Here is a 26,477-nt window from a genome sequence, read left to right as displayed (position 1 = left end):
ATATGGTGACGACGCTCATCACTGTCAGTGGTTGCAAATATCTCAAATAAATAAGGTAAAGGAGCCGTGTTGAGGATCTGTATCCGAAGTGCCTCAAACTCTAAATGTAGACCCATAAGAAACTAGTAGGTCTGATGTTGAGCAATCCTCTTAACCACATAACCGAATGCCGCTGAAGACAACTCAGCCATAGACTCATATTGAGAAAGTTCCTCCCAACGTGCTGAAGGATTCCAAAGTAATCGATTATACTCTAAGTCCCTTGGGTATCCCTTGGGTAGTCTTGACAATGTCTTGATAAAGCTCATAAATCCTCGAGTCATTCTTGGCATGTGCGTATGTTTGAGTAAGTGCTGACCATAAAGGTGGAACGGTCTCATGATACATGAACATGGTATAGATGCGTTGCTCCATGAAGTTAAATAGCCATCCAAGGATAGTGCAGTTGTTGATCTCCCATGATTTAAATTTAGGGTCAGTAAGTGGTGGTTTAGTAACAGTCCCAGAGAGTTATCTAGATTTTCCTCTACTACCTAGATAGAGTGGCACAGATTTGGACTAGGACTTAAAGTTTTGACCATCAAGAAGAACAGTGGTGATACTTTGGGCTGAAAGATTTGCCCCAAGAGTCGTATTAGAATCCTTAGACTCTGGATTTGTCGTCATTACTTACTAGGCTAGAAGTGACTTTGATTTGAAGGGATATCAATGCATAAAAACAAAACACAAGTCGAAGGAGGGCAGTCAGCACAACACATAGACACCAGCCCACTGCTGTCAGCAATCCACACAGGAAGTCAGAAGTTCTATTGCTGTCGCACCTCTTCAAAGAGTCCAACAACTCTGTCGCACACCCTCACAAGGACCAACAACTTGTACAAGCAGTCCTATTGTTATCGCACCTCTTCAAAGAGTCTAGCAACTCTGTCGCACACCCTCACAAGGACCAACAGCCTGTACAAGCAGTCCTACTGCTATTGCACCTCTTCAAAGAGTACAAACAGTCCTATTGCTATCGCAAAAATTGTATCGCAAGGACCAACAGCCTGTACAAGCAGTCCTATTGCTGTCGTACACCTTAAACAATCCAGAAATTGTATCGCAGGCCCTCAAACAACATTTATGCTGTTGCAAGTCCTTAAAAACAACTTGTACGAGCAGGCCTACTACTGTCGCACCCTCTAACAATCCAAAAACTAAGTCTTGTTGCCGCACACCTTAAACAGTCCAGAATCTATATTGCAGGTCCTCAAACAGTAGTTATGCTGTTGCAAACTGTATTGTAGGCAAATGAGGCACTCCTACAAACAGAAACTCTAGTCGTAGGCAGGAAAAATTCACCTATGATAGATAGAAACCCTATCGTAGGGTAAAAGACACAGTGCAGAAACGCAGCATGCGATCAAATCCCTATCGCAACATGCGATAAAGGAAGTCATAAACAAAACGAAACAAAAAAGGCCCCCCGAAGGAGAGTAGATTGAATGAGGCTGACTCTAGGTTAGGTTTTAGTGAATAAAGAGAAGAAGGAGAGGAACCAACGCGGAGGAAAGGGAGGGGGGGGGAATTCCTTGGCTCTGATACCAAGAAGAATTTGAGAAGAATTAAGTCCAGTCTCTTTGTGAGAGCTTGACAGAAATTTATATTAATTAAAAGAGCCAAAAAATAGAAAAGGCCTTACAAATAAGAAATAAATAAAAAACTATCACTACTAAATAATTATGACTAAAATAGCAACTAGATTATTTCCAATATAAAACACAATTTAGGCTTAGATTTACCTACATCATAGTCTTGGAGATGAGCCATTTCGGTGTGTGCAAATAGTTAATTTATATTTAAGGTGAGTATCGCGAGTTAGTGGGCAATGAGCCATTTCGTTGTGTTCAAATAGAGCCACCCTTTAGAGAGTTGCTATTGGCACCCCAACTTTTACTTACTACACCCCCATTAAAAATAAAGAAAATAAGTGAATGGTTGTGAATGAGTAAAATTTGGGGTGCAAATAAAAGCCCCCCCCCCCCCCCTAGATTTCTATTTTTTGGGTTTAGGATTTTTTATACGAGCTTAATCATAATTTTAAACTATTGCTGAGATTGTTTGAGTGAGTGTTATTATGTATTGTAAAGTTGAGATTATAATTTGAGCCAAACCTTGGTAATGTTTGAAGAGTGTGTTTTAATCTTTAATTGGGGGGTGATACATAATTTAAGAAATTGTAGTGTAATAAGTAAAATCTGGGGTGCCAATAGCATCTCTCTTGTTTTATACTTGGTAGTTTTCTTCAGTAGGAAATGTAGATGAAGATGAGAAACATTTGGCATAAATATAAAACAAAATGGTGCAGATTTTTATCAATTTTGATTGACCAATCAGTTTGATTGGATGATTTAAAAGTTTCATAAAAGACCCTTTTCTCAACATTGCAACACTTGTATTTGTGCTTGTTGAGTAGGGATATAGTTGGTTGGGTGTTTGAGATCCAACAGTTAAGGATGGCTTTTAGCCTTGTATATCTTCTAGATAAGTTCCTTAAGTTGGACTCCATATATAGTAGGATCATACTATCAAGAATGTGATAGTACTAGCACTACTGCATATGTTTTTATATTAATTTGAAAAATTGGGTTTATCTAAGAAGTTGATTTTAATGTTATGAAATGAGATTTCAGTGGAAAAATGGGATTTTTAGGATTAGTGAATCAGTTGGCTTCATCATTGGGAGGTGCCTGTCTTTTTAACTTGGATCATTAATGGAGGACTTTTGAGAAAGGATGAAGAATCTCTGTATGGTTATTATTGAGTTGGAAAAAGCATATGATAGAGTTCCTAGAGAGTTAGTTTGATAGGCATTAAGAAACAACTAAGTCCTATGCAATTATTTTAAAATTATTAAGGACATTTATGCTGGCTGTCTGGTAATGTAGGTAGTGAGAACAATATGTGGAGTGACAAGGGAGCTTTCAAATATAATGGTTGACGAGCAATCTACCTTATGTCTATACCTTTTTATGTATGTTATGCATGGATTAGCTCTACTCATATTAGAAGAAAGGTCCCTTGATATATGTTGTTTTTAGATGATATAGCATTGGTCAATAAAATGAGGTAGAGAGTAACGGAAAACCACAACTACGAAGGAAAATTTTAGAAACTAATGTTTTAAGATAATGAGGACCAAGATAGAATATATGTAATGCAACTTTAATAAGGGCACTCCTTGGGATGAAAATGTTAGTTAAAATTGACGGGAAAAAATTTACCTCAGAGATACCTTTTTTGTTATTTCTGTTTAGTTGTACTTGGATATGGAGAGATTGGTGAGGACGTGACTCATAGAATTTGTTTGGTGAATAAAGTGGAGGTACTTCTAGAATTTCACATGGCCAACGAGTACCAATCAAGCTGAATGTAAATTTTACAAGAAAAGCAATAAGACTAGCTTGTTGAATGTTGGGCGGTCAAGAGTATTACATTCTTTAATTGAGAGATGCTGATGTTGAATTGGATGGGTAGAAGACTTAGAAAGGAAAATACATTCTAGATAGACTAGAATGACGAAATGTAGGATACTTTCTGCCAAACCCAATCTTGGTGATGTATTTGGTGAGATTATTCAATTCATACTATTTTTATTGTCCATAAATATGGAGGGATTGAAGTAGAGGTGTTGCACATAATACTAAAGTTCGGTGGCTAAAGTGGACGTGCCTCCAAAATGCTTCACGGATAGTGCATGCCGATTACACAATGGAGATTTTTTAACAAGGAAACTATAAGAATAATATGTTTTTGTTGGGTAGTCAAGAAACAATATTTTTTAGAGTGGTTGTTGTAGGAATGAAGACGTTTGGATGGATTTGTGGAAAGACTAGGAACGAAAAAATTGGGAATGACTAAAATCCTTAAATTTAGGCATAGCTTCAATAAAATAGTTGATTGAGATTACATGGTTAATGTCAATTGGATGCCAACAATAGCACCGGTAAAGATAAATTTGTTGCATAGTTAAAGACTCTTAAGTGGGAGATTGACAAAGGCGTGCATTGACATTGTAAAAAGATGATTATTTGATGATCATTGTGTGGTTGGATCATCCAACATGTGTATGTGTATAGCAAATGATTAATGTTACAAACATGGTTTTTAAACTCGGTTTCAGGTCTCGTCTCGTTCAACCCCAATACCAAGTTAACTAGGACAATACGTCTCGTCTCATTTGGCATTGAGACAATGGTTTTTAACTATTTAAAAAATCTAAAAAAATTCAGAAATAATTCCTATTAAATTGGATGAAGAAGATGAAGTTTTCTTCCAAAACCTTACTTTTTTTAGTTCACTTGGTTGAGAAGATGAAGAAAAATCGATTTGGGTGAAAGAATATTGGGGTGGGAACGTTTAACTCGTTTCTCTTGTTTAACTCGGATGAGATTTTGAAAATCTCATTCGATACCTATCGTTTGTTTCACGATTTATTCATTACTATTAGGTATCGTTTGTCTCGCTTATCTCACGATACGCGGATATATCAAATAGATTTGTGAGTTGGTCTCGTTCAACCCCGATACCGAATTAACTCGAGCGATATGTCTTGGTGTCGGACGAATTTTAAAACCATGGTTACAAAATAAAATAGATTACAATGATTTTGAAGGCAAACCCCCAACTTGTACTTAAGTCGAAATCTTGGTAAACCCATTTGATTTCCCACAAATTCCTACCTTACTAGCCTAAGAAGCTCATGATAGGAATATTCATACTTATCCTCTCCATTTTTTATTTTCATAAGCATCAATTTTAGAATTCATTTCCTATAAGTAAGAGATACTACCCGATCTCGGTCTTTCAAATAGTCCTTAGATTCCTTCAACCTATTGGAATGTATTATGTTTAGTTTTATGTCTTTTTGTTATGTTTCTAGTTTTTCCCTATAAGGGCATTGATGTCCATTCACCCTAATTATTATAAATACTATGCCAAGCCCTCATTGGGACTTTACAATTCTATTCTACAAATTCTTCTTGGTATCAGAGCCTCTAGAGAACCCATTGGCAGCCTTATTTGGGTTTTTTTAGCTTCGGTTTTGGGCTATTGAAGCTCCACTGCCTTCACCTCCCTCCCCTCTTCTCTTTCTTCTCCTCCCATTTATTTTTTAGATCTTGAGACTATAAAAACCTTGCAGCAGGTTTGTGTGGGTGCTTCCCCTTCAGGGTTTTCTTATTTTGATTATTTTTGGCCCAAGATACCCTAATCGCATGTTGTTATAGGCTGTTTTTTGTGAGAAACTTGCGTTGTAGGGTTGCGATAAGGCTGTTATGAGACTATTTCAACAGTGTGGCTGGCTACGATAAGGTTGTATTAGTTGCGACTTGGCTACTACTGCAATAAGGCTACTGGTTAAAGTAAGAGTGTTGTGGACTGCTTTGTGGTATTGTTTTGTGATTGGTTGCTATGGAATAGTGCTGTTTTTGCCTCCCTTGATGATTGCACATTGGATTTAGGTTTGTAAAAACCACCCTTCAAACCAAATTTTCAGCTATATGCTTTGATCTTCGAATTTGGGGAGAACTTTTTTTATGTGAGGCTATTGTGAGTGCCTTGATTTCCTTTTTTTCTCTCATTTCTCTAGAATTCTCGCGATCTCTTAGAGTCTTTTTACCTTTCCTTGTTCTACTATATTTTATCCCTTTGCCTTTGTGAGTTATGGCATCGAATCAAGAAAACAAGGAATCTCATACTTTTCTTGGGCACAACTCTTCGGCCCAATGCTCTAATGGATGGTCGCAATTTCCAGTCTTGGTCTCGGTCTGTGAGACTCTACTTGGGAAGTAGAGGCAAATCTGGATTGCTTTTGGGTACTGTTAATTAGTCTTCTATGACTGATCCCAAATTTGAACAATGAAATATCGATAATTGCACTATTCTTGGATGGTTGTCTAATTCTAAGGAGCAACGCATCTATACTATATTTATGTATCATAAGATTGTTTCATTTTTGTGGTCAGCTTTCACTCAGACCTATACGCATGCTTGGAATGATTCGAAGATTTATGAGCTCTATCAAGATATTGCTTAGGCCACTCAGGGGATTCAGAGTGACTGGTTATTTTAAGTTTCTTCAGTCTCGATGGGAGGAGTTCTCTCATTATGAGTTTATGGTCGAGTTGTCCATGGAGGCAATCAGGTATGCGGTTAAGAGAATTGCTCAACATCAGACATACCAGTTTCTCATGGGTTTACTTCTTGAGTTTGAGGCACTACGGACACAAATTCTTAACACCTCTCCTTTACATTCTTTATTTGAGACCATTGCGACGACTGATAGTGATGAGCATCGCCGTCGTGTAGTTCAGACTCAGGCTCTCAGTATTTTTTTTGTTCCAACAATAAATCAGATGACACTAGCAACCAATTCAGATTTTTTCGATTCTCGTACCCAGGGGTCTGGGAGTAGTGGCTGAGAGGGGGTCATGGTCGAGAGAGTAACCTTATTTGTAGTCACTTTGGGAAGACTGGCCATAAGAAAGTCTGATGCTTTCAACTCTGTCCTCATTTGTTACGATCTACTGCCACTCCTTCTTTGGGGCATTCTACTCCTTGTGCTGTTGTTGTATATTCATTACCAGTTCCCATCATTGACTCTCCTACTACGCCTGGTACTATTGATTTGCAGCAGCTTCAGACCTAGATTTTCACTATTGTTTGTGATTAGATCCATGCTCATACTTGATTATCTTGGACTGTGGCCTTAGTTACCATGTCTCCAAGTACATCCTTTGCCTTCCTTGTCACCCAGTTGGGTCTTGCTCCCTTAACATGTGTTATTAATTTTGGTGCCTCTGATCATATGATTGGTGAGTCTAGTCACTTTACTTCATCTATTTTCCTACTACTCATAGGAAGGTTTGCCTTGCTGATGGGTTTCTTACTCCTATGCATAGTAAAGATACCATCTTGTTATCCTCTGGTGTTTTCCTTGATTTTATGCTTCATGTTCTTCACTTATCTCTTAACTTTTGTTTGTGAGTAATATTATTAAATCTTTAAATTTCTCAATGATTTTTTTTCCTTCTCATTGTATTTTCAAGACTTAACTTCGAGGAGGATTTTTGGCAAGAGATATGAGCGGGATGGATTGTATTTGTTTGGATCTCCGCATACTGTTGCTTCTGCTTCTGTGTTACCCTCCTCTGAAATTCATACTTTTTCTTCTTAGTTCTTAGATTTGTGGCATGCTCGTTTAGGACTTGTTAATTTTCAACATTTATATTCTTTATTTCTTGCTTTAAAATTTTTTTATAGTGAACACAAGTTTTAATGCTTTATGTGTGAGTTTTCTAAATACACACGTATTTCTTATGTTCCTCATATGCATCGGTTTAATACAATGTTTGATTTAGGTCATTCTAATATGTGGAGGCCTTCCCCTGTTACTACTTTTACTTGTCATCGATATTATGTTACATTTATAGATGATTATTCTTGTTGTACACGTGTTTATTTGATACGTTCTTGTTCTGAAGTGCTTCCTATTTTTATTAATTTTCTTAAAATGATTTAGACTCAGGACAACATCATTGTAAAATCTCTTTGGTCTGATAATAAAGGGGAATATATTTCTAATGGGATTCATTATCATTTTCATGAGCATGGTATAAGTCATTAATTGACTTGTCCCTACACTTATGAGCAGAATGGGGTGGCGAAACGCAAGAATCGCCACTTGATGAATATTGTCCACTGCCTTCTTCGAAGAATGCATGTTCCCAAGTTATATTGGAACATGACCGTCCTCACAATAGCTTTCCTCCTTAACCGTGTTCCGAGTTGCACCTTAAGGGGCCCAGGTGCCTCTTCATTTTCTTCACCCTAATAGCACAATTTTTCCTATTACACTCAGAATTTTTGGGTGCACTTGTTTGGTTTAGGATAAGACCCTTCATCGTACGAAATTAGATGATAGTCGTTCAATATTTTTTCTTAGGTTACTCCTTTATGTTAAAGGGGTATCGGTATTATGATCCCGTTTCACATCGTGACATACCTTCCCTTGATGTCATTTTTTAAAAAAACGTTCCCTAGTTTTGTGTTACCATCGTCTTTGGAAGACTCTTTTCCTTTGCAGGATCGTTCTCTTCTAGTGTTGTCTTATCCGATCTTTTGTCCATCTTCATCGACGCTTTAGGTTTACTTTCGTCGCCCTCGCCTCTCTTCAACCTAGCCAACCTTCTCTTTGGACTCAGGTATATTCTCTCTTACCTTTGTTCCTATCCTTTTTATTTCTGATTATCACTTTCTTATTGCACTTCGCAAAGGTAAATAGGGATGTATTACTGATTATCGTATTGCCCAGTTTTTTTTCCTATCAGGGACTCTCTCCTTCTTATCAGGTGTAACTTATTGCCATTAATTCTATTCGAGTTCCCCGGCTTGTTTCAGAGATTTTACGAGATCCTCAGTGGACTGCAGCCATGACTGCTAGGATGAATGCTTTACAAAAGAATCATACCTGGGAGTTTGTTCCCCTTTCCTCCAGGGAGTGGACTGTTGGTTGTAAATGGGTTTTCACTGTTAAGTATCTTGTGGATGGCACCGTTGATCGATACAAGGCCCGTTTAGTAACTAAGGGATTTACGTAGACTCCAGGAAAGGATTTTGGTGCTTCATTTGTCCCTATGACTAAATTTTCTACTGTTCGCCTCCTTATCTCTTTAACTACATGTCATTCATGGCCTCTTCACCAACTCGATGTAAAGAATGCTTTTCTGAATGGTGATCTGACTGAGGTTATCTATATGGACCTCCCTCCTGGATTTCCTCTTCAAGGGGAGTATTCTGGGAAAGTATGTCGCCTTCTTAAATCTTTGTATGGCCTGAAACAATCTCCGCGAGCCTGATTTTAGCATTTTTTTGAGGTCATTTTATCTATGAAGTTTTCTTGATACCATTCAGATCATTCATGCTTTGTTTGTTAAGGTTTGGATGGTTGTTGTGCTATTGTTCTAGTTCATGTGGATGATATTATCTTGACTAAAGATGATGCCCAATGGATTGACAAGGTAAAGATGATATAGGGGCGTGCCTTTAAGGTTGAGGACTTGGGTCCTCTTAAGTACTTCTTGGGGATAGAAGTGACCTATTCTCGCCATGGTATTTTGTTATCCCAATGCAAATACACATTAGATCTTCAAGACACTGATATGCTTGGTTGTTGTCTTGTTTCCTCTCCTATGAATTAGATTCATCGCCTTCATACTGAATCTGGTGAGCTATTATCTGATTCCTCTTCTTATTAAAGACTTGTAGGCTGCCTGATTTATCTGACTAACACTAAACTAGATTTGACTTTTGCGGTAAGTGTGATTAGTTAGTTCATGCATATACTTCGCTCACTTCTCACCTTGATGCAGCTTATCTTATTTTTCGTTATCTGAATTAGCATCTAGGTCTTGGCCTTTTTTATTCATCCACTACTCAACCTTATTTGTCTTGCTTCAATGATGCTGATTATGCTGGTTCTATTACGGATAAGAGATCTACATATGATTTCTGTACTTTTCATGGTGGTAACCTGATCTCGTGGAAAAGTAAGAAACATAGTGTGGTTTCTTGTTCTTCTATTGAAGCTGGGTATTGAGCTATGGCCTTTGGCACATGTGAGCTTATTTGGCTTTGATCTTTATTGACAGAGCTGGGATTTCTTGTTTCTAGTTCCTCCACACTGTTTTACGACAATAAGTTTGCTATTATGCTTGCTTTTGACTTTTCCCCTCACAAGAGAACCAAGCATATAGAGGTTGATGTTCAGTTTCTTAAGGAGAAAGTTCGATCTGGTGTTCTTCAAATAGTATTTGTATCTTTTTCAGATCAGCTTACCGACATACTTACGAAATCTGTTGGTCTTTTAGTTATCAATTCTTATCTTGTCAAGCTGGGTTTAGTTGATGTATTTGCACCAGCTTGAGGGGGAATATTAGAATATATTATGTTTAGTTTTATGCCTTTTAGTTATGTTTCTTATTTTTCCCTATAAGGGCATTTATGTCCATTCACTCTGATTATTATAAATACTCTACCAAGCTCTTTTTGGGACTTGACAATTTATTCTACAAATTCTTCTCAACCAATGCTCAATTTGCTTGGACGTCATGGCCGTGATCGTTGAGATAGCTTACCGTGCAACACTTGTAGGCAACAACCTACGAATAAGTTTAAAGAAACCACATAATACAAAATGCAAAAGCAACGATAGGCAACGCAAGTTGCCAATGTCCAAAATAATGCAATTTTCTTAATATTGGCTTGGGTAAATGATGCCTGTCACATGCTAGGATGTAGGACATGCTTAGCACTTGGCTTCACTTAAGTCAACACCTCTCTTTCAAAGAAGATGTTAAGTCTTTCACTCGTCTCAAGAAGGAAACATCGACATTTGAGCCTAATCATACTATGCTTTATGGAGGCCCAAGCCCAGAGCAAACATCCAATTAACTTAATTTACAAGGACATGTGAAATACTCATACGTACGATGACACACTTGACACATATAAGACATGGTATTGACACATGGTACCAGGACACTCTCCCCCACTTATGTAGATGTCGTTGTTGAATTCTTGCTTCGACACTTGGGTTATGTGAGTGGTGGCCAGGTTGTTATTTGGTCCCTACTTGCTTAGGCCTCTTCTCCTTGACATTGCTTACTTGATGCCGATGCCATTGAAATGATTCCATGGTTGAAGGTGAACAAGAAAAAAAATATCAAATTAAAAAAAAAACTACTTTGAATCCATGTTTCTTGATTCATGACCGAAGGATGAACAAGAAAAAATCCAAGGTGGAGAAAAAAAAAACTCGTACCTCTAAAGACCTAGAACCAAATTCCTTCTTCTTCTTTTTCTTCTTCGAAATCTCTTTATTTTCCTCTTCACTTAGCATCCCTGCCCTCGCAAATGACTCTTTGAGCAGGAAAATGGGTTTCCTTTTATAATTACCAAATACCTTCATAAAGTATAATGTACTTGCATTTGTTGTCCACTAAAAGGCTCATTGGATGTTAGCATTCCCATATATATAGATGTACTCCATGTTCCCACTCCCTATTTGTTCTCCTGTTTGTGGGGTCATGGGTGGATGATTTAGATTTTAGATTATTCAGTTATTGGTTATATGTTTTCTGAAGTGGTGACATTTTGTAATGTGTAATGTATTCATTATAGGAAAACTAGGGTTCAAGTGCATGGTATTAATTAGTTATAGTTTCTCCCTGATTTGTAATTTTTTTAATAATATTCTTTTTCTTTGTGCTGTGTCAGCTGGGAACCAATTACCACATTTCCGTTTCCTCTTCTATTTAAATTAAGCAGGGGATCACAATTCTATGAGTTTCCTACCTACCTTCCTTTCTTTTCTTTTACTTGAACATTGGTTCTGATAGTCTAGTTTACTGAATAGAAAATATTCTAGAACATTCTAGTCGACTCAGATCTTGGCTAAATCAACACAGTTAAGCTGGACGGTTGGCTCAAACTTTGAAATCTAGATTAACATTTTCACTTGAGTCCTATATTTTGAACTTTTTGGAATGATTGTATGAGGAAATTCAGGGACACGTCCTAGGTTCAAACCTCCTTGAACCCAATTTCATTTGCTAACCTCTAACCTTATACCTATTAATTTTTTTTTACAACCATACTATCCATGATTCCTTTTGAATTTAGGTAGGATATAGTTAATGGTCCCAGAGGTCGATATAATGAATGTTTGGGGGCCAAACCCCATTTTAAACATAACTGATCTCCTAAGACAGAGCCATCTAACCTTCAATTTTCTTTGTCACATAATAGATGCAATAGTTAAGAGTAATTTTGAATAATCCAAAACATAATTATGTTAGTTATTACTAATTCTTCATTGCAGGCCAAAATTAAGGAAGCCTTATTGATTGAGAGACTCAAGAGGTATGAAGTTCGTAAACTTCAAGGCCCTTTGGTCGAACCTGAAAACCTAACCGGCGAGGAACGATTCTACATGAAAAAGATGGCCCAGAAAAGGTCCAACTATGTATTAGTCGGCAGAAGAGGTGTCTTTGGTGGTGTTATTCTTAATATGCATCTACATTGGAAGAAACATGAAACTGTTAAGGTCATCTGCAAGCCTTGTAAACCTGGTCAGGTACATGAGTATGCGAAGGAGATCGCTAGATTGAGTGGTGGGACCCCAATTCAAATAATTGGAGATGACACCATAATCTTCTATCGAGGAAAGGATTATGTTCAGCCCGAAGTGATGTCACCTATCGATACATTGTCCAAGAAAAGGGTATGTCTTCCCGTTGCCTTATTTTGTTTTGTTTTTTTGGCAAATTTCCCCACTTCCATCATGTAAATGTTATTCTTTAAATTTGTTTTAGTCCATGTGATAGTGAGAACCCATTTTTTAAAAGGAAATAAACAAAATAAAAAAAATAAAAAATAGATATATATATAGAGAGAGAGAAACTGCTGAATTAGATAGGCTAAAAATGGCTTATAAAGGTTTCGAATTTTGATTTGGATTTATATTTCGGTCAGCTTATAAATGGAAGTATTTTGATATGTGTGGAAATACCTCTGAATTTAAAAAATTATAGAAATATTCTAGAATCATAGGAAACAAAAGAAATAATAAAAGTTCGCGAAATGGTAAAACAAGCACTAAAGCACATTTTCGTAACTCGTAATAATACAAACAACCACCATTTGGAGTAACAAAATGAAGATCAATAGCATTCCATACATGTTCACACAATTATTTGATGAGACCTGGAATCTCATTATCATCCATACATTTAAATGTTCGTGATCTGTCATTTAACGTATAAGTAGATAAAATCAAAATCAGCTGACTTGTAGGAGTTGCGCTTATTGATTAGAGAGAACTAACAATTTTGGAGGGGAAATGACTCGAATTTCATTTCCATTTGCTACCATGCATGTGTCCACTAACTCATTCTTCCCCAAAATTCTCTTTAGCATTTTTATCTCATTTGTGAAAAAGTTTGTAGTCATCCTAGAGCGCAATCTTCTATTATATTTGATCTCCTATAAACATATTATCCACCAATTCCACCTCTTCACTTTGCCTTCAAAATGGCTAAATGAATCCTGTTTTCATGGACTAGAACTTTCACCTACTCTCTTTAAGCGTAGTGTGGGATCCTTGTTGTGCATTGCTTCTAGAGAACACTTGAGCCAACCTTTGGTCTGTTACTTAATACTACATGCGGGTTGCGTTACAGTGCTCCACTTCGAGGGGATTCCCTGGCATGAGTTAAAAACACAAATTGTTATTCATGCAAAGGATTTGGATCAAGTTTTATATTGGCTGCAATCTAATTTAGTAATATAAACCAACTCCATCTTCTCTTGTTGGGATTTGTATTTAAGCTCAAGTGGATGCTACAAAAGTAATATCTGAAAATTTCATGTCAAAATAATATTTAAAAGTCAAAAATTATTATGAAATTATGGAAGTCTTATTATTTAGTGTGTCCCTATAGCTTGATATTCAAGGGTCAAACAAGTTGGACACCTTGACCCACACTTAATTGAAACCTTTATGCTCAACCAGGTTGCATAGATTTTCTTTTGCTGTAATTTTTAGGTTCCATATGGTAGCTCCTAGAAAACTTTTCCATAAAATTTCAAAAAAAAAATTCTGTTGTTTGGTGCAAAATGTTTTGAAGAATTTTTTTACCAAGTTTCTCTTGGGCCCACAGAACGACAAAAAATCTGTGAAGAAAACTCTGTTGGATATTAGAAATATTATATTGGGAAAAACATATTTTTCCATTTTTTTCTCTAAAGTTTCAAACATGGCCTAGTTTCTACTATATTTAGGGCCTCTTTACTAAAAAAGTATTTTAGGACAAAATAACACATTATTTGTGTGGTGTGATTTTCTAGGACCATGGGCGAACTTTGCTACACTGACTACCATGGGTGGATGCTAACACTCTTAACCTAATATTTTGTGTGTTCAGCATACTTCTTTGTAGGTCATTGAAACCTCTTGTTTCATTCCAAAAAATCCTCATCTATTTATAAAATTAGTTACATTATTGTTTATATGATAATACATTTAAGGGTAAAGTAGACTTTTGCTATTTCTAAATTTGAGATCATACCTCTGTACCCTTTTCTCTTCTATTCACCACCCTCAAACTCTTTTTTATATCTTTTTAAAAGAGCTAGAAAAATAGGGTAAAAGAAGAAGAATAAAATAGAAAACAGTGGACTTTTGAAAACTAAATCAATCTAGAAAATAGGAAGCACTTTACGAGTTGATTTTTTTTTCCTACAGTTGTGTAGGACACATAAATCATGCCATGTCACTTACCATTCGTTGAATACGAGTGTGATGAAAAACACTAGACTCTAAGTCTATAACAGAACCAAAAAAAAAAAAAAAAACACACTTGAATCCAACAGTTAGAAATTGTCAATCAGGCTGATTTTTGAAATATAGGAGATCATCCTTACAAAATCAGCCCATTCTGAAACTTCTAACCCAATCAAAAGTGGTTTACAAGTTGAAGAATCATTGACTGTCAATTTTTACTCTTAACTTGTAAACAATTTTTGATGGGGTTAGAAGTTTCAGAATGGGCTGATTTTTTGTGAGGATGATCTCCTTACCATAGAAATCATTCTCACAAAAAAACAACTCACTGCAAAACTTCTAACCCATATAAGGCAAAGGGCTGTCAACTGGATTGTCACCTGATTCGGACAACGTTAGGGAGAAATCACGTAGCCAATGCCTTTGTCCTATGTGGGTTTCAAGTTTCAAATTGGGCTTATTTTTTGTGAGGATGATTTTTGTGGGTTTGAAGTTTCAGAATGGGCTGATTTTTTGTGAGGATGATCTCTATGGTGAGGAGGTCATCCTTACACAAAATCAGCCCAATCTGAAAATTTTAATCCCATCAAAAGTGGTTTAGAATTGTGGACCATCGATTGTTTACCGTTAATTTGTAAACCACTTTTGATGGGGTTAGAAGGGGTTAGAAGTTTCAAATTGGGCTGATTTTTTGTGAGGATGATCTCTTCACCATAGAGATTATCTAGAGATCATCCTCACAAAAAATCAGTCCAATCTGAAATTTTTATGCCATATAGGATAAATTTTGTCTCCTAATATTGTCTGCCAAACTCTACCCTATATATATATAGGGGATGTTAATATCCAAGCCCTCATGGGGATGTTAACATTGTCCATCAAATTCACTTTCCAATAACACTCCTCTCCATTTTGTCTTTTGGTGAAAAAACAAGGGTATATTGGTCTTTTACATAATAAATATTAAAGGTATTTTAGTATTTTTATTTAAATGCCGTTATTGTAGTAAATGATTTGGCAATCAATGCCAACATAATAAATGCATTTATTAAGGGCATAATAAATGTATTTATTATAAGATATGTCACTTAGCTAAATGGTAAGATTTGTGGAGTTTGTTCTTAGGTCCTAGGTTCAAACACCTTGAACCCATACTTTTTATGTTAACTATTAACAATTAACAATATTCATGTACTAACAAAGCATTTACCTATATAAAAAAAAAATGTATTTATTATGTAAATGATTGAAAGAAAAAATTGGGAGAGGTATTATTAGAAAAAAAATGAGGTGGAAAACGCTAACGTGCCTAGGAGGTCTTGGACGTTAGCATTCCCCTATATAGATATAGGGTTGGGTTCGACAGCCAATAACATTGCCAAATTGTTTTGTCTTATATGGGCTAAAAGTTTTGGAATGGGCTGATGTTTTGTGAGAATTATCTCTATGGTGAGGAGATCATCCTCACAAAAAATCAGTCCATTCCGAAACTTTTAGCCATATAGGACAAAACTTGGCTCCCAATTTTGGCTGCCGAATGCTACCCATACATATTTATCTATATATAGGGAAGTGTTCAACAAACAATCTTAAGGGGACAATGTTGTGAACAAAATTTGTCCTATATGACTTAAAAGTTTTGGATTAGGTTGATTTTTTGTGAGGATGATCTCCTCATCATATAGAGATCATTCTCACAAAAAATCAGCCCATTTCAAAACTTTTAGCCCATATAGGACAAAACACTTTGACAACAACTTTGGTTACATTATTGGCTGTTGAACCCGACTCGATATGTATGTAAGGGAATGTTAATGTCCAAGACCTCAGGGGCACGTTAGTGTTTTCCATCACATTTTTTCCAATAATACCCTTCTTGATTTTTTCTTTTAGTCTTTTACATAATAAATATTTTTTTTTAGGTAAATGCTTGGTTAGTACATGAATATTTTAATTGTTAATAGTTAGCATAAGAAGTATGGGTTTAACGGGTTTGAACGTAGAACCTGGGAACAACCTCCACAAGTCTTACGACTTAGCTAGTTGGGGGATAGAAAGAAAAGGTCGGCAGTTATCGAATCTAGTAATGCTCATGTTGTGGCCCTTCAGGAAACTAACTTGAAAGAGTACGATGATTCAATTATCAAGAATCTTTGAATTAGTAATTTAGGTTGGTGTTGGCAACCGACAATAAGTGCTTCTAGAAGAATTGTGTTGTGAAATAAAGATAAGTTCTTGTGGAGGATTTTTTTGATTGGAGCGTTTTCGATGTCTCATTTGTGTAAGAATGTTGAAGAAGACTTCATTTGGGTTTTTTTGGACATCTACGGTCCCACTAAATCTCATGAGAGAACAATTTTGGGACGAATTGAGTGATGTGGCTGGTTATTGGGACAAACCATGGTGCCTAGGAGGGGATTTCAATACAATTCAATTTTCGCATGAAAGGAGTAGCACTAATCGCATCTCTAAAAGCATGAGGGACTTTGGAAAATTCATAAATGATCTCTCTTTGGATGACCCTACTCTGGAAGGAAGATCTTATACTTGGTCCAATAATCAAATGGTGGCTAGGATATCAAGATTGGATAATTCTTGATTTGGGGTGATTGGGAGGAACACTTTACTAGCTTGTCACAGTTTTCGCTTTCTGACCCAGTCTTAGATCACCGTTCAATTGTTCGTTACATAGGAGTTACTCACACTAGACCGTTCAAATTTGAGAATATGTGGCTTTTGCACGAAGGCTTTTGTGAAAAAGTGGATGAGTCGTGGAAAAAATTTCAGTTTAGCGGGGATCCTGATTTTTGTCTTCAAAAGTAAGCTTAAGGCGCTGAAAGGAAAAATCAAAGAATGGAATGTGGAAATCTTTGGGCGCATAAAGCTAAGGAAGCAATCAATCCATGAGGAAATTGGAGGATTGAAGAAGGAGGAAACCGTTGGGCTCTCAGGGGAGGACAAGATGAGGAAGAATAATTTGATGGATGAGTTTCAAAAGGTGGCGTTGATGGAAGAAGTGAGTTGGAAGCAAAAATCGAGAGTGAAGTGGCTGAAAGGTGACAACAATACAAAATTCTTCCACAAGATAGCAAATGCCCTAAGAAGCCAAAATATCATTTGAAAGCTTAGGATCAATGGAGTGCAAATTGAGGGGGGATTAAAGGATTAAGGATGAAATAGTAGAATTCTATAAGAAAATGTTCGAGGAGGATAAATTTTTTTGGCATGTCCTAAAACTCTTTTATCTAGGTTCAATTTTTGTTGAGCAGAGAGAGTAGTTGGAGAGGAAAATTGAGGTGAAGGAGGTTGTAAGTGTGCTAGCTTCGATGAGTGGGGAAAAAGCTCCTGGTCCCGATAGTTTCACCATGGCTTTCTTTAAGAAATGTTGGGATACGTTAAAAGAGGATTTTATGAATGTGATTGTGGATCTTCAAGAAAGGAAATACCTGGATTATGGCCTTAATAGTTCCGTCAATTCTTTGATACTAAAGAAACTAAGAGCCGATGAACTAGTAGATTTTAGACCAGGTCAACTTACAAGTTAGAGGGTAAGGTGTTGGCAAATAGGCTGAAAGTAGTGTTGGGGATTCTGATTGGTCTAGAGCAAGGGGCTTTTGTAAATGGGAGACATCCTAGATGAGGTCCTTATTGCTAACGGGTGCATTGACTATAGGAGAAAGTTGATGAAATCGGGGCTTATGTGCAAAATTGATATGCACAAAGCTTCCGACTGTATGAACTGGAATTTCTTGACTTATTTGATGCAACACATGGGCTTCGGGGAGAAATGGATAGAGGGGATGATGAAATATGTAACCATGACTTGTTTTCAATCTTGGTGAATGGTAGCCCGACTGATTTTTTTTAGAAGCTCTCAAGGTCTTAAGATAGGGGGACCCCCTATCTCCATTGTTGTTTGTTTTGGTGGTTGGGTCGTTTCCTTAGAAAGGCCGAGAACCTAGGAGAGATTTTCGGCATTTTTGTTGGAGCGAAAATGTTGTTCCTTCAATTTGCCAATGACACCTTAGTCTTATTGGATGCTTCTGATAACCAAGTGAGATACTCAATGGGTGTGTTGTGCTATTTCGAGGTTGTGTTAAGGTTGAGGATTAACTTTAGGAAAATCAAATTTTTTGGGATTAGCTGTGATACGGGAGTTTCTAGATGGGCGGCAATGTTCGAGTGCCAAAGGGAGTCCCTTCCAACTTCCTACCTAGGCTTGCCTTTAGGTGCGGAGTATAGGTGCAAATCTATTTGGGATTCAGTTTTGGAATGCATGGACAAGAGGCTAAGTTCTTGGAAAACAAGATACCTATCTAAGAGGGGTAAGCTCACTTTAATCAATGGTACCTTGGCAAGCATCCCAATCTATCACCTTTCTTTGTTTACAATCCCGAGTATGGAAGATAGATTAGAGACTTCCTTCGGAATCATAAAAATGGGGATAAGAAGATTCATTTAGTGAATTGGAAGGTGATTCGTGAATCTAATAAGAATGGAGATTTAGGAATTAGGGGTTTCAGGGTATCGAATCAGGCATTGCTAGGGAAGTGGCTTTGGAGGTTTGGAGTGGAAACTTCTATCTTGTGGAGAAAGGTTATTACGTCAAAGTATTGGGAGAGTGGTTTGGCTAGGAAAGTGAAGAGGTGAGATTATCGTATGGTTACAATCTTTGGAAAAGGATCCTGAAAGTAGGGGGAGGACTTTAGAAAGTGAATTAGATTCAAGTTGGGTAGAGGCAATAGGGTGAGATTCTGGGAGGACTGGTGGGGTGGTGCCTCAGCCTTATGCCATCAATTCCTAAGACTTTATGAGCTCTCCTCAAAAAAATGAATGTTGTGAACTGCCTTCTTGAACCTTGAAAGATTTGAGCCTACGTGGGACCTGGGATTCAGGAGGGACTTTAATGATTGGGAACTCCAGAATTTGGCAGACTTGACAACTCACGACGATAGAAGGGAGTGGAGTCATATTAGAGGTAATATATTTACTATTAAGTCTTTTGCTTCCAGATTGCACACGTCCAATATTTTTTTCAAACATTTTCCCACAACTCTTATTTGGGGTTCGAAGATCCCCTCCAAGGTGAGTTTGTTTTACTTGGCTAGTTGTGCTCGGAAAACTGCTCACTCTTGATCTTTTAATTCAAAGGGGTTTTGTGACTCCAAACTTTTGTTTCCTTTGCAACTTGAATGACGAATCACTGTTGACATTTTAATTCACTGTAATGTCTCCTCTTTTGTGTGGTCTCATTTCTTCGGCCTCTTCAAGATTTCCTAGGTGGTTCCTAGTTCAACTCTCTCTTTTTCAGAGCTGGGATCTTTCTATGTTCACGGGGAGAACGAAAATTCTTTGGAATATTCTTTCTTTTGCTATTACTTGGGGGTTAAAGAGAAATAGGAGGATCTTCAAAGGCTTGGAGACATCTAACCAGGATCTCATTCTTAACATTCTAGGTCTATTGTGGTGATTTTAAAGGCGTGTTCTTTGAGGATTTTGTTTTAGATGGGATACATTGTGTAGTAGTTAGTACTGTTTGCTTTGTGGGTGGTCATCTTGACTGCCTTCAATATCTTTGTAGCCTCTCTTTTCTTAATAAAATTACACTCATTAATATATATGTAGAAACTGGTTTCTCACTTACAATTATATGCCTAAATCATCTTTGAACTTTTTCCAGGCGTTGGAAAAATCCAAGTATGAGCAATCACTTGAGTCCGTGAGGCGCTTCATCGCTATAGCAGAGAAAGAACTTGAGCTCTATTATAGGCATGTTGCACTTTATGGCGACCCAAGTAATCGGAATTCTGATGAGACATCTATCAGCACAATAAAAGGCTCTGTCAAACCAGAATCACATAAAATGGTGGAGACAGAAAATGATGGCTTTTCAACACATCATTCTGAGGTGGAATTCGATACCACAGATCAAGAATTATTGCAAACTGAAAATGATTCTGAAGATGAGGAGTTGTCAGGAAGTGAAGCTGATGAAAGTTTGTCAGGTTCTGAAATTGATTCCGAAGATGGAGGTACCTTCAATAAGCGTGAGAGTTTGCTTTCCGCCGTAGATTCTTCGTTGGGGGTTGGAAGTAGATGGGATTTTGACAGTCAAGATTACAAGGTGACAGATTTATAAACTCGAAGGATTAGACTGTTTCATTTTAATCTTGATTAATTCAAAATATATATACATGCATGCATCCCCTAAGTTGTATTGCTTGTGTAACACGGATAGCCAAAGATTGTTGTTCATTTTCAAAGTTACCATCAAAACTCCAAATTCCAGCCGAATTCCCTACTCTTGTAAGTTGTAACCCGGTCTTCCATATGGCTTTTGCAATATTTTTAAAATAGGTCCAACTAGCCTTACTAAGGGTCCTTGTGCTCACCTTATGGCATCCAAAATCATCCTCTGATGCTTTAAGGATGTAGAGTACAAAATTTTATAAACTTTGAAACTTTTTTTTTTCAAAAAAAGTTATTTTTCACCATTGAATTTTAATTTTAGGAGTTAGGTGGAAGTTCAGTAGTCCTCCATTTTCAAAACCTTGGATCAAGCCCAAAGGAATTTTTTTTTTATTTTTTTTAATTTTCTCACCACAATTTTTCCCCTTCTGATTGCTTGCTCTGAGGGGCAATCATTGCAGACCCCTAGGTTCTCTACGGAAATCATTTGGCACTACTTTTAGTCAGCATGCATCATTGGTCTATGCAGGCATAATGTTTGTGAACCTTTCAGGATATTTCGTGATGGCGAAGAATCTTAAATTAATTTGTTTGTTTACTTCATTGATCTTCGATGAATCTTGTTTGATAGGCCTCACTTCTTTGTATAAGGGTATTTTATGTTTGATGAAACTACTATTCGTCTTGTACTTTTTAGCTAGGTTCATTGTTTTCTCACGTTCTTCTAGGGATTGATGGTTCCGATCTATACTTCTTGAATTTCCTCTGTGCCAATGCTTGTTATATCATTTTCTTCCATAATTTGTTGAGCCCAAATACTCTTACTCTTACTCAACCATATTTAATATATTGAGAGGAGTTTTCTCGTCGAAGTTCTCTTCTTCCGATTCTTAAATCACAATTAATTTAGGGTATTTTGTTCTTTAATTCTTCACAAAATAAAATCATCCTTAAGTTGGCAAAACTCATAAAACTTCCCAACCACTTCATTCCTACAACTTGTATCAAGTCACATGTCCCTCCTTTCCATCTATCTTGGATTTGTTTTTGTTTTTATTTTGATTTTGATTTTTAGATATTTAAAAATATCATAACTTTCAACCTGAGAGTTTGTTTGTGATAAAAATATAAATACTTAAACTATCCTTGCTGAGATTGTTGGAGTGGTACCCATTAAAGTAATTACTCATCAATTTGAAAATTTCCCATAATGAGAGTTTACAAAGTCGATTCTTTACAATTAACAATGAACTACACAATAGTAGAGTTAGGTCATGTTTTGATGCCCTACCTGTCATCCGACTTGCGGGACTTTATGTAGAGATCATTATTATAATACAAAAATTCAGTCCATTCTGACATTTCTAACATTATGAAAATTGAGAAATCTAAACTATTGAAATAGTTAGATTTATGCAATGATAATCCTCGTAGTGAAAGAAATCACGTCATTTTGTAAGCCTTCACCTTGCTTGGAATTGCATAAGAAATGCTTAATTTTTTCTAGTCATGTATTGTTTACACTTCTTCTGGATCCTCTCCATTTTCATCCATCCAAAATAATTTGACAGATTGGACATTTACTAGAACCCAAATCTTCAATCTGGACCTAAAATTTTGAACGGAATGAATCGAATTTCATGTCTGATCTGATTAATTAATATCCCTAACTATGGAACTCTTCTGATTCACCAATAATCCCCACAAGAACAAAACCCATCTTCAAAATGATGGAACCGATTCCGATCTCTCACCACAATTTTCCTTCTTGTGATCTTCGCAATGATCTTGATCATTGAGTGACAATCATCGCACACTCTTAGGTTCTTAACAACTCTTATCGTTGTCCCCACTTCAGTCACAATTAACCCATAACATATTGCAAGCCTCTCACTATGGATTGCCAAAGCCCATTCCTTCTCCCACTCCTCGATGTCCTGCAAGACAACCTCTGTAGCAGGAGAATACCCATTCGACCTCAAAATCTGACTCAAATCCTCTAACTTCCTATAAATTTCATCCCTTTGTGGATGTCTTACATCCCCCAAAAGAAACTCATGGATCTCGTTTTTCACTTCGATCGAACTACAACCTGGTTCCTTCTGAATTCCTCTTTCCTTCATCTTCGCCCTCACTTGTGCTGCCTTATCCCAATTCCCTGACAAAGCATAGACATTCGATAATAGAACATAAGTTCCCGAATCTGCTACCCCTCTATCGACAATAATCTTCGCTACCCGTTCACCCAATTTGAGGTTTCCATGGATTTTACAAGCACTAAGTAAAGATCCCCAAATTATATGATCTGGTTCCACTCTCATTCTTCCAATAAAGTTATACGCCTCTTCAAGACGACCCACACGTCCAAGAAGATCAACTATACATCCATAATGCTCAATCCCCGGCTCAATCCCATGGTCTTTCGTCATAGATTCGAAAATCTTGAAACCCAAATCCACCAATCCTCCATGACTACAAGCATTCAAAATACCCACAAAGGTAATCTCACTGGGCTTCAATCCTTGCTTCATCATCTCCTCAAATACCTTGATAGCTTCGGTGCTCTTCCCATGCATGGCGAGCCCAACAAGCATCGAATTATACGTGGTCACATCTCTTTCCTCCATCTCGATAAATACCTGTTCCGCCTCGTCCAAACTACCACATTTCGAATACATAATAATCAAAGCAGATCCGACAAAATGATTGAGCTTAATTTTATACTTACCCACATAGGAATGAACCCATTTTCCAAGCTCCAATGCTCCTAATTGAGAACAAACAGATAGAACACACACAATGGTAACTTCATTAGGTCTCACATTCTCTCTTTGCATCGCCCTAAAATACTCCAATGCCATACTCATCTCCCCATTTCGAATGAACCCATCGATCATCGCTGTCCAACAAACCGTATCCTTTGCTTGGATGTAATTGAAAGTCGCACAAGCCTCTTCAATCAAACCATGATTGAAGTAACATGAGATCATAACTGTTGAAGCAGCAAGATCTCTTTCTGGCATTTCATCAAATACCTGTTTAGCATTGTGAAATTCCCCGCATTTACCATATAATTCAACCAATTTAATCTTAATGGATCTGTTTGAACTGAGCCGAATCTTCAAAACCTGACCGTGAACTTCACGGCCGGTTTTTAAAGCTAATTGGGATCCACAAGCTTTGAGGACTGATGCAATTGCGTAAGAGTCAGGTTCGATCGATTTATCAACCATTCCAACGTAAGAACGAATACTGTCTAGGTAAGAACCAGAGGAGATATAGCCGTCAATGAGAGCAGTGTAGAGATAGACATTTGGGTTTTCGATTTGTTCAAAAATTTTGGAAGCATAATCCATGGAGTTGTAATTGGAGCAGAGACGAAGTAAGTCGAAGAGAAGAAAAGGGTCTTGTTCATGGCCGTTTTTGATTATTTGAGCATGTATTTGGGGGATTTTATTGATGTTTCTGCATCTCTGCAACAGAGAGATGATTTGGTTCCGAACTGGGGAGTTCTTGGTTCTTGAATTTGACTTTGGCGGGAAATTGATCCCTGTAACGGCTAGTGTGGAAGAAGCCATTCTTTCTATTGGGTCTTTTTGAGAAATAGCCCAAACCATCATATGAAGTTAACAAAATGGCAAGCATATTTGGCTTTAGAAAATGTTTTCTAGAAAGTATTTTTTTTAACTTCTAAAAGAAGATATTTTCTAGTACGAATGGAAAGTAAAATATCTTCTTTTAAAAGAAAATATTTTTTTCAAAAAACATTTTCTCCAACTATATCTAGAAGAATAATGCTGAAGTGACCTCAAGATCATGGGCGAAGTTAGGATTTTTCCCATGTAGGGGAACTAAGAGTAGAAATTATTTTGTGGGGACAATAGTGATGGATTTTTTTATCTTCTACAATAGCTCATTAATCTATAACTTTGAAAATTCGTGTGTGTGTGGGTGGTGGGAGGGGGGCAAGTGCCCGCACTGTAAATTTGCCCTTGCTTAAGATTGTACCTCATATCGCACTTTCCTGACGTGAAAGCATTTAGGAGCCATAAATGCTTTTCGTCGAGATACGAGTGAAAAAGCATCTATGACTCCTACACACTTTTGCATAAGGAAAATGTGATATGAGGTACAATCGTGGGGGCAAGTGCCCCCATTGTAAATCTGCCCTTACTCAAGATTGTATCTCATATCGCACTTTCCTGACGTGGAAGTGTTTAGGAGCCATAAATGCTTTTCATACGAGTGAAAAAGCATTTACAGTTCCTACACACTTCTACATAAGAAAAATGTGATATGAGGTACAATCGTGAGGTCACTCCAGCACGACTTTATCCGGAAATAATAATGTTGAAGTGACATCAAGAACATATCGCACATCTTAACGTGAAAGTGTGTAGGAACTATACATGCTTTTCTCCAAGATACAACTCAAAAAGCATAATGGTTCCTACACACTTTCAAGTGAGGATGAGCGATATGAGGTACGATTTTGAGGTCACTCCAGCACGACTCATAACAAAATATTTTCTTTTCTTTAATGAAGAAAAATAGTTTCTAAATGATATTTTACTTTTAATCATCTCTTCTATTTGGGAGAGGAGGGAATGGAGCCGGTTGTATTTATTTTGTTTGGTAATCCAATGAGCTTACTTTTGGAATCTCACTCACTCATTTTGGTAAAAAGAATTAGGAAGAGAGAAGGATCTAAGTAGTCATAGAAGTCTTACCCCAAAAGTTTCGAGTGGGTTGAATGTATCTTGGTGTAGATGAGTAGCATCCATTAAGTGATCTTTTGATCATTCAATGAGTTTTGTTTTGTTTTTTTTAAGGTATAGGGTCTTTTGGGGGTACCCGACTAATCCTCAAGGCACGTGTAGTCTCTCTCTCCCTTCACCTTAATTTATAGGATAAATTCTTCGAATTCAATACCTCTACTTCTTGAGGTGTGGTCTGGCCATCACACCAACCCTTGGGGGTCTGAGTACCTTACTTCTATGATTCCACAATCTAATACATGTTACCTTAATATGAATTGAGGATCGAGACTATGACCTTATTCAAATTTGGAGTAAACTTTTGGTTTCTGGACCCTAATGTTAGGTAGCAATAGTCTTATTTGAATTATTCTTTTCCATTTGAAGAGTGTTTCCAATGCTACAACCGCTCCATCAATGAAAAACCCCAACTTTTTCCAAGACCTAGAGCCTCGCGTTTGTCATCTTAATTGGAAAGAATGAGATCAAACTTGAACTTAACGCACAAATATCATTTAGATTTTGGTTTATATATATATATATATATATATATATATATATATATATCCTAGATTAGGGGGGCTAGCCTTTAAATTGCATCTATTTAATATATTTTCTTAAAAGGTATTTAAATGGGTCAGGATCCCTTGATTCATGGAAAAAACGCATGATCCCAATCGTTTAAACACAAAATTCTGAATTTTATCCTCAAAATAAGTATCTTCGAGATTTGTGTTATTAAAGTACGCATAAATCTTAATTGTTGAATTTTGTATTTAAATGGTTGGGATCATGTATTTTCTCACAAGTCAATGAATCATAACCTTTACACAAAGTGACAAACTACTCCATATTTTTGTGAATATTTTAGATACCCTTGTGTTTCCAAACTGATGACGTTTGCCCTTGGGACCTTGTGAGATTGAAGTTGATGGATTTTTGGGAGAAAGTTCTCGTATTATTTGTGATTAAATCTTTGAAGATGATATATATATATATATATATTTAAAATAGACCTAATATAGAAAAAAGATGCGGTTTTCTTTGTTTTTTGTTTTGTTTGTTTTTGTGTGTGTGAGTGTGCGCATGCGCAAAAAAGAGGTAATTTAGTAAAAACCATCCAAAATTGGTGATATTAGGTTTACACC

At 36.8% G+C, this 26,477-nt stretch overlaps 2 protein-coding genes across 2 annotated transcripts in view; one reads left to right on the top strand and one right to left on the bottom strand.

The window, feature by feature from the left end:
- Positions 1-20,688, top strand: part of LOC147382298 (RNA-binding CRS1 / YhbY (CRM) domain protein) — a 28,329-nt gene extending 7,641 nt beyond the window's left edge. The window contains exons 3-4 of the mRNA XM_086429187.1: positions 11,921-12,322; positions 20,064-20,688. Coding sequence (XP_086285313.1) covers positions 11,921-12,322; positions 20,064-20,522 — 861 coding nt within the window. The 3' untranslated portion in view covers positions 20,523-20,688. The remainder of the gene's footprint in view (positions 1-11,920; positions 12,323-20,063) is intronic.
- A 1,057-nt stretch (positions 20,689-21,745) lies between these two features.
- OTP80 (Tetratricopeptide repeat (TPR)-like superfamily protein) lies at positions 21,746-24,224 on the bottom strand. The gene has a single exon (XM_086429186.1). The coding sequence runs from the start codon at positions 24,190-24,192 to the stop codon at positions 22,261-22,263; it is 1,932 nt and encodes a 643-aa protein (XP_086285312.1). The 5' UTR covers positions 24,193-24,224; the 3' UTR covers positions 21,746-22,260.
- Between the last annotated feature and the right edge of the window lie 2,253 nt (positions 24,225-26,477).

This window comes from Akebia trifoliata, chromosome 16 (assembly GCF_017979445.1).
Source record: "Akebia trifoliata isolate Shusen 1 chromosome 16, ASM1797944v1, whole genome shotgun sequence".
In the NCBI taxonomy this organism is placed as follows: domain Eukaryota; kingdom Viridiplantae; phylum Streptophyta; class Magnoliopsida; order Ranunculales; family Lardizabalaceae; genus Akebia; species Akebia trifoliata.
Note: the sequence above shows the minus strand (reverse complement) of the source record. Positions and strands in the feature narration are given on the sequence as shown.

Coding starts and splice junctions, on each gene's coding strand:
- OTP80 (XM_086429186.1), bottom strand. CDS start 24,192: ATGATGGTTTGGGCTATTTCTCAAAAAGACCCAATAGAAAGAATGGCT.